Source organism: Lacerta agilis, chromosome 5 (genome assembly GCF_009819535.1).
Source record: "Lacerta agilis isolate rLacAgi1 chromosome 5, rLacAgi1.pri, whole genome shotgun sequence".
NCBI lineage: Eukaryota > Metazoa > Chordata > Lepidosauria > Squamata > Lacertidae > Lacerta > Lacerta agilis.
In genome coordinates this window covers 53194465-53203622 of record NC_046316.1, presented here as the reverse complement: position 1 = coordinate 53203622, position 9158 = coordinate 53194465, and the positions used below count along the sequence as shown (strand labels likewise).

Below are 9158 nucleotides of genomic sequence, written 5' to 3'. Positions count from 1 at the left end.
AGCTTGGCCACCCCAATATTGTCCCAACAGCATGTATGGACCGATATGCTTAATCAAACATGGTATATTTAGTAAAGTTCAGTCTTTAGGCATTACTCTTTTCATACAGCACCATGAACAGTTATTAGACACCCATCCTTCTGCACCATGAAGCTTCCAGAGCATTCCCATCTGCTCTAAGTATAGCCACATTAGGGAGGAACTCAAAAGATTAGTGCATGGATCAAAGTCATAATATTATTTGTATTTTACAACTATACCCGTCCTCTTGTTCATCCCTGAACTCTGTGTACTTCTTGAGACCAACAGAAGAGATAATCTTATGCTATGCTGTACGACAACATCTGCACTCCACAGTTTGGAGATAAGAGAGGAATTATTTCCTTCTTTAAAGCATGCAGATACCCCACAAATAAACAATACTATTTATGTCAGTCATTTCCACCCTACTTATAATAAGTTATCACAAATAAATGTTCACACAGTAAAACATGCTTGTTTTCCTTTATTTAAAATGCTCTATGTCTTGCATATATACAAAGTGCAACCTGATGGCCAAGCAGAACTCATTACAATTGTTCATCTCACTATCAAAGAATCACAAATGGCATAAAACGTATTACAGAAGGTGGAATTCACAATAGGTTTGTCTGTGCTGATGTTTAAAATAAAGGTACTCTGATCCTATTTATGTATGTTGTGTGTCCATTGTCAGAGTGTGACCAGATTCTCAGTATACCATCACCTTGTACTGTGACTTCAGGTTCAGTTTCTGAATAATTCCATAGTGAACTCTATGGTCATTTACTTGTATGGCCAGGGGTGGGGGAAGGAAAGAAAGAAAAGAGATCCCTCCAACAATGAGGGAGGCAGGAAGAATTTATGGTGCAAAATGGTAATGTACTACTAGGAAGATAATGTGCCAGAAATCCACAGTCAGTTTTTATAAGTACCAGTAGGTTTTTGGTTGATCCGATTGAAAGGCTGCACTCCTGGCATTCATTTGGAGTCACAAAAAAGAGCAGGGGTTGAAAAAACGAGCAACATCTTCCTATTAGCACAACAGAAAAGCAAGTGTGCATATTAGTGAGTATACAACAGCTACTAAGAAAGTTATTAGAACCTATAAAAATGTCACAGAAAAATCTCTCTGTTTTCAGCATCTTTGCCGCCAGATCTTAGGTCTAAACAAAGGGATACATGTTCAGTCAGTATTTTTTGAACCACTTGCGTTATCTCTTTGATTTCTTCTTCTTCTTCTTCCTATTGCGGTCTTCACTGCTGTCCTCAGCTTCACTAGCAGTTGGGGTGGGTTCGTTTCGGATTATTCTCTTCTCTACCCTGTATTCTTGTTCTCCAACTCTAGGGTCCCCTTTCACAATAAATTCCCCACTGTGGTATGTTATGGTAACATCCGTCCTTGGATAGGTGCCATAGACCCTTCTGAGATCATCTTTCACGAATTCTGGCAAGTCCCTCCTAGGTCCCACAATCCTCTCAAGCTTACCCCAATGGAGCTCTCCTCTCAAGGTGAATCCCTCAGGCCATACATCCCAGCCTGGTCTATGGTAGGCTGCATAAGGAGGATAGTTAGCATAGGGGTTGTACAGAGGAAGAGGGCTCACTTGGGGGAAGTACCAGAAAGGGTAAGGATAGAAGTAAGGATTTGCACCATGGATGTGATGGTACTCCACTTGGTTTGCTGGATTTGTGTTGTAACCATTGTTATTGTCCATAATCACAGCAAGAGGCCTGTTGTAGAAGTTGTGCATCTGGACTGGAGGGATCATGGGGGCGTGTGGCGTATCTGATGGTCGACTTGGCCCAAGAGGCAGATAGTTATAAGGAAAGGTCTGCATCATAGTTGGATAGTATAGAGCCATACTGGGAGAAGGTGCATACAATTTCTTCTCAAGCAAGCATCACTTTCTCACATCTGGTTTCTCCCAAGCTGTTGAGACAAATGTAAGAGGTGCTGAATTGTGGCAAAGGCAAATGTGCACAAGCTGATTCATTACAAAAGTTTACCACCGTTTGTGGTAAAGCTACATATTTAGCTACACACTTTCGTTATCTGTCCTCATGGGCCTGCAGAAGCTAAGTCAAACTGAGAGGGGCTTGCTGTTCTTTTAAGAGTGATGCAAACCAGGATTCATCACATGCCTGGCCACACAAGACAAACACACACTTCTTAGAAACAGAGCTTTCACAATACCATGTGCCTTAAACAATATACTATAATACTTAAGTGGCTTTGGAACCCGTTGGGACAAGCCTTGCTGACCCATAATGGTGTTGCCGGATAAGCAGAAACTAGCAAACTATTCCCCACCCCACTCTCACACACAGAGTTTTATAAAGCTGTCTATTTACACTCTCCTGCTTTGCCAGGATACAGAGATTGCTGCAAGGCAATTCAAATAGATACTTCATTTTATGCACATCAGAGAACATGATTTTAGAAGTATTTTCAGGCCTTAGTAAATTGAGCCAGGACAAGACAAGTAATTATCTGGGTGTCTGCCAAAGTGTTCTACTACCACTAAAAAACTGTTTTATTCGTAGAATTATTTATAGGCTGCTTTTAAGGCAGGCATCCCCAACTTTCGACCCTCCAGATGTTTTGGACTACAATTCCCATCATCCCTGACCATTGGTCCTGTTAGCTAGGGATCATGGGAGTTGTAGGCCAAAACATCTGGAGGGGCACAGGTTGAGAATGCCTGCTTTAGGGACAAAGTCCACCCAAGGCCAGTTTACCACTCATAAGCACACTATAATTAAAAATACTAATAATAATAATAGCAAAAATATTTTAAGAACATAGGTCAATCAAAATGAATGATCAACAAAATAAATTCCAAGAAAATATAAATGCTTTCTATTATCAGACAGCTTTCTAAAACAACAGTCTTGATGAAGCAGCAGCAGCCCAAAATAAAGCCCACTTAAAAATTTGAAGAGTTTGTCCATTCCTTATCTCTTTGGGGAGAACTTCCATAATGTCAAGGTCACTACAATAATATATCACCCTGAAAAGAGCACCCTTATCGCATCTCCATTTGGATGTAGCAAATGAGAACAAACTGCATCTCCTGGTACTAACAACGATGACCATCAGAAGTTGAGGAGCTGCTGCTGCTGCTGCCATAGATCTGCCTCTGGGTTACGAGAGCCAAATGAGGACAGCTATAACATTTCTGCCCCTCTCATTGTCCACAATATTATTTCAAATCAAGGAGAAAAGATACCTTTTCAACTAATTAGATATCAAAATCCAGTCACTTCCAATATGAAAATCAAACAGATTTGAACAGACCTAAGACCTGAAACCAAAGCTTTTGCCCGATTGTTTACTCAGCTTTTCACCTGCTCCAAGATCCTATAAATCTAACCCTCAACAACATGCTCCAATTTCTTCTATCTCTCTCCTATCACACATGCCGCTTCCCTCCTACCTGATAATTCCACTTTGGTCTACAAAATTTTACAAAGTATTCAAAGTCTGTGCCCTTTAAGTTTCCTAGGAAGAAGGGATTCCATGAGACTGAAAGACGGAAGCCAGTTACAGTGCTAGCAACTCCTGTGGTGGCACACCAGCAATTGCTGAACATTTACTGTCTCTGGCACAGCCCGGGAGGTAGGCAAGGAAACATAATTACCGGTAGCCGCCTCTTTAGTCCTCAACGGTTCTCTCCCCTCAAGCTCAGATTTCAAGCTTTGTTGTTGGGAGAAAAGAACACAGAAATGGATAGCAACCAGGTGCAGACACTTGAATGAGGAAAAAAAACCCAGCTGGGAGAGTCTCAAGGGCTCCACTTAGTTTGCTCCCCCTTGCTTTTTTTTTTTTTTTTAGCAGAAGCTTGGTCCCTTGCTGCAGGGATTCAGGCACAACTCTTCTGAAGAAGAGGCAGGCTCTATTGTAGTAACCACTGCTCCTAGCACCGACCAACTCAGGCCATGTTCCAAGGAAGAATGGTTTCTAGGCAGACAGCAACAGGCACAGGTATGACGCATAAATTCAGGTAAGAAGCATAGGGTCAGCCTCCTCCCCATCTATGGCTGTGCATACGTTTGTGGCTTAAAATGCAGTCAGGTCACTTCTCCCTGTTGCATTTCAAGTGACGTTGGCATACTGCTGATCACACCAGAGAGGGTGGGGGGTGTCTTCTTCACCAGATGCACATTACCTATTTGGTTTCCCCATGCCTGTAGCGCCGCAGAACTGCTCCCCAGTAAACTATCACCCGCACCCGTGCAATAGCTATCCCAAACCTCAGCTTAACTGTGCAGTGAATGTGGCTTACAATTTCAAATTGGACAGCAGCTGGCTTGATGGAAAACACATCAAACTGCAGTATTTCTCAAGAAACTACAGGATATATATGGTATATACCAGGCATAGGCAAACTCCGGCTCTCCAGGTGTTTGGGACTACAATTCCCATCATCCCTAACTAACAGGACCAGTGGTCAGGGATGATGGGAATTGTAGTCCCAAACATCTGGAGGGCCGGAGTTTGCCTATGCCTGGCATATACACACAGCTTCAAACAGCAATGCACCAGAGACAGAGGTGGCTCTGGTCAGTGCCTGGTTATCCTAATCAATGTATGCTGTTAACAATAAACCAGTGTCTGTGCTTCCTGAAGGTCTGAGGATACCCCTGGTTCTCTTCTACAGTATTTTCTACATGCAGTAAGGTGTGCTTTTTATTTTAAAAAATGTTGAGAAGTATATTTTAAAAAGATGATTCCCCTGCCTGCAGTCTACTACCTCATCATTCAGCAAGGGATTGGCCGAAGCCAAGGAGAGTTGTGTTCTCCCATACTTTTAGCACTGCCACAGCTGGAGCACAAGCTGGACCTCCCCAAAGAGGAGAGGGCAGAAGCTTCTCAACTCTGCTTTTTGCCTCTTGATTAGATCCCCAGAAATAGGCATCTCATTACACAGATGGCCGCACACTGCTGCTTCACTTTTCTGTGTCTGGGCTTGATGCACAACTCGCACACCACCATTTTTAAAAAGTCGTCGTTCCCCCCCCCCCCCCCCCGCTTGCATGACTGTATGTTCATCATTAAGTCTGAGCAGATTTAACCAACTTTCTTGATTGACCAAGACTCCCCCTGGTAGTTCTCACCCCCCCCCATTCCCCCCTCCAAACCTTCTGTTGCCAGTGTCTCATATGTAGCAGTTTTGGAGAATTAAAAAGGTGGAGACAGAACTTACTATCAACTGAAGGGCAGTCTTCATTTTTCTTTGCAGTTATCAGTGGTGGACTTTTTTTTAACAGGTTTAAAAAAAAAAAGTTGGGGCAATTCTTAAATTTGTGGGAGTTGGCGTCACACACATATCCCCCAAACCTGATAGTATAGAAAGAAAAACATGGCACCATTTGGTACCTAGAGGAGTCAAGGATGCAGTTACACAGCTGAATGGTTTCCAGAAACAAGCTTACAAACTGCAGTTTGTCAGAAGAATGAACAAACATGTCACAGCATTAGCATCATGCAAGAAGCCTCATCTACCAGGCCAAAGAAAATAAATACAACCCAACATAAACAGAGACCAGAGGCCTGCAGCCAAGGTTTTGGTTGATATGTATGTACATAACATCCCCTACCCACTGGGGGTGGGTGGAGAGAAGAAGAAAACATCTTCTTTCCCCTATTGCCTGGGTTCACTCATCTTTTTGTCCCTTAAGATCTTAACCTTTAGCACCACTGTTTTGCCTTATCCTCATAATCCTATTGCCTTCCTCAAAGATCCTAACCACCAACAGTACTCTTCCCTTGTCTCTCCTCTCCCCACCACTCCTGCCAACTTCCTCATATATGTCTCCTCCTCTCCCTCCTGCATGCTGTTGATAGCAAGGCTTCCCAGCCACAGGTGCAACACAACACAACACAGCACTCAAATTAGATAATGTATTGTGTGAACAATGATTCTAGTATATTTGGGTTGGGGGTTGAATTTGTTCTCATTTTTTTATCTCCACCAAACCACATAGATTATACAGATGCTTGGATACTTGCCTAACTCTAGAAGTGGGGGGGTTGAAGGCAGAGAAAAGAGATGGTGTTTTAACATTTGCTTACTCTGAAGTGCATCAGATAGTTTATGTTGATGCAGGAAGCTCAGATTATACATGCCATCATGACTGCTGATATTTTAAACAGCAAGCTATTTATACTACATAAATGCAATTTAAATCTGTGGGACTACTCAAGTGGGCGGTATGGATTGTAGTGTATCTTGCCATTGACTCTGGAGTCAAAGTATTTTCTAAACTGAAAAGCTGAAAGAGAAAGTTTTAAGACTTCTTGCACATAATAGTGGGAGATGAAACACAGCTGACTGACCAATAAAATGCCAATTTATAATGTTTCTGATATATGCTAATGTCACTTGCTAAGATCTATCCAGGAAACAGGATCAGTGGCTATGGAGAACATGGTTTCTCCATCTTTAGGAGAAAAATGGGGTGTGTGATTCATTCCTATATGATAAAGTACACCTGTCAAAGTGCCATCTTCTACACCATGGGTTGGCAAGCTAAGGCCCGTGGGCTGGATCAGGCCCAATTGCCTTCTGGATCTGGCCTGCGGACAGTCTGGGAATCGCAGTGTGGATCACCAGCACACACACGTTCTTTCCCCCTCCCTCCCTCCCTCCTCCTGTCTTCTCCCCACCCTGCCTAGAGGAGGAAGGCGGCTGGGCTTTGTTGATGCCAGCAGTGCTTGAGCGGCCACCATTTTAAGCAGCCCCTCTCCTGAGCCCTTTTGCATGCCACTCATCGTCCCGCCGCTGCCAGCGCAAGACACAGGTAAGCAGCCACCGGGGCTCATGGTGCTCTTGCATCATCCCCCCCCAAAAAATATAGTTTGGTCCCCCACAAGGTCTGAGGGACAGTGGACCAGCCCCCTGCTGAAAAAGTTTGCTGACCCCTGTTCTACACAACTCTTAGGTTTTGAGCAATACAGGAAGCTGCATTATACCAAGTAAAAAAGCACAGATCCAGCTAGCTCAATTTTGTCTACTGACTCAAGCAGCTCTCCAGGATTTCAGAAGGAGTCTCTTCCAAGCCTACCTGGAGATGCACAGCACTGAACCCGAGACAAATGCTCTACCAATGAGCTATAGCCCTTCCCAGGGCTGTCTTAAGCATATCCGGCGCCATGGTGCAAAGATCCCTCTCCCCCCCCCCGGTTTCTCAGAGTTGTCAACCTTTTTTGGGGGGGGACCCCAAAGTTGTTGACCTTTTCTAGGAAAGGTTCCCCAGAGTTGTAGACTTTTTTTTTAAGGAGCTGGCACATTATCTCTAACAAGCCCTTAGAACAAAATAAAATGAAAAGGCAAAAGAAAATCTAATGAAGTCCTCAATTCCAAAGCAAGACTCATTCAAGACTCAGCAGTTCTTCTAATTCATCCTCATGATTCAAATCACCACATATCAAAAAGTTAAAGCAATCACCAGTTTGCTGTTCTTTAAATAAATTGATAAAGACAGAGAGAATGAAGTTCCTGGCCAATTTGTGTTTAAGTACAAAGCTGACATTTTCAAATATTGTGGGGGGGGGTGTAAACCAGTGACATCCTGAACCTAAAAAGGACACAAAACTTGGGCCACAAAGGCTGCATCCCTAACTGCACTTACCTGAGCGTAAGCCCTGCTGAATCTAATAGGACCTTAAAACCCGCCTCCATCTTTAAAAGACTTTTTGTTGGTGTTTGTTTGTTTTTAACCACTAACTGCATGGAGAGCATGCTCTCGAGTCCATCCTTACCTCCGAACTGAGTCCTAATGGTAGTGCGACCCCCCCTCAGCTTACCCCTTCCATCGTCCCAAATCTGAATGAATCCCTCCTCCACCTTTTTCTTCGGGGGAAGGGGTGGGGTGGGGACGTTATTGGCTCCCCTCCCCCTCCCTGCCCCCTGCACAGGGCAGCTCGAGGCCCACTTGCCGTGTGGGCTTCCTCAGCAGTCCCACTATTGCCGCGGGGTGGGCAGGAGGGAGAAGGGCGCTGCGTAGCTTTGTGCGCTGCCGCAGCTGCCTCCTCTCCCAGGCAGGAGGTGAGAGAAGAGGAAGAGCCGCTGCCGCTGCCGCTGCCCTCGCAGCTGTTCCCGGTCGGTCCCAGACTCCCGCTGCTGGGTGCCCCTAATGGGTGGGTGCCGTGGCGCAGGGCGCCACTAACCCTAATGAGTCACATGGCCCTGGCCCTTCCTCAACCAATCTCCCCCACCCCTTTGCCTCTAGACATCATAGTTTGAAACAAAATCAACACAAGTTTATTCTTTTATCCATTACAGTCCAGAAAATACTACTGGTTCACCTTATTGTTGCTACCTTTTTTCTAGCTGCCTTTAGCAGCTATATGACAAGCAGCAATCCAGCAGGTGAAGTTTTCTCCATTACCACATATACATGTCAGGAGGATCTGCCTCTGAATATGTGGGTAGATCATAATTGTTAAAAGAGAGACATAACAATTCCTCCTAGAAAAAGACTAAGAAAGTTATTTTTTCCTAAAAAGGCTCTTCTTAACTATACTGCTGTGAACTGGGTAGTCCTAGCTGCAAAGTTCAGCTCAACAATGTACTCAATAGGGAGCCATAAGAAAATTATAATGTTTTAATATCTGTAGTCATGAAATAATAATTGAGACTTACCTTGTATAATTGTAAGACCAAAGTAAATCAGAGAGCTTTGTATTAACATTAATAATACCTAAAACTACTATTTTCAGATTTACTAAAATACTACTTAATGAGAATTTCCACTAGATTTTCAATTAACCAGCATCTACTGAATCCCAATGCTATTCTTCCACCTAATAGTAACAAGTACACACACCTTTTGCTATAACATTGTAACTGAACAGCTTAGTAAGTGTAATCGCCTAGGTCCTCTTGTTACTATTAAGTAGCTAAGTAGCTGCCATTAGCTACTTTTATCAGCCACATTAAGCAGCTGAGGTAATTTAGCTGTCTACAGTTATTATGCAAAGAAGGAACCAATTAACATATGAACAATATAGATGAAGCTCCCGAAAAAGGTGTTATTTCATTAGCCTGTGTCTATTACCTGATCAATGCAACCTTTTAATGGCAGGTTTCTTATTATCCTTCAATATTATTTGTTAGACTTTGCAGTGTGGC

At 43.5% G+C, this 9158-nt stretch overlaps 1 protein-coding gene across 5 annotated transcripts; it reads right to left on the bottom strand.

The window, feature by feature from the left end:
- Positions 1 to 487: 487 nt before the first annotated feature.
- Positions 488 to 9158, bottom strand: C5H10orf95 (chromosome 5 C10orf95 homolog). 5 transcript variants are annotated; one of them, XM_033149804.1, is made up of 2 exons: positions 9085 to 9158; positions 488 to 1951 (listed from the first exon to the last, which is right to left on the bottom strand). In XM_033149804.1, exon 2 carries the CDS (start codon positions 1881 to 1883, stop codon positions 1233 to 1235), a length of 651 nt encoding a protein of 216 aa, XP_033005695.1. In that variant the 5' UTR covers positions 1884 to 1951; positions 9085 to 9158; the 3' UTR covers positions 488 to 1232. The 5 variants fall into 5 exon arrangements, with proteins under 5 accessions (XP_033005695.1, XP_033005692.1, XP_033005691.1 ...); XM_033149801.1 differs by lacking the exon at positions 9085 to 9158 and adding an exon at positions 8854 to 8925; XM_033149800.1 differs by lacking the exon at positions 9085 to 9158 and adding an exon at positions 8670 to 8919.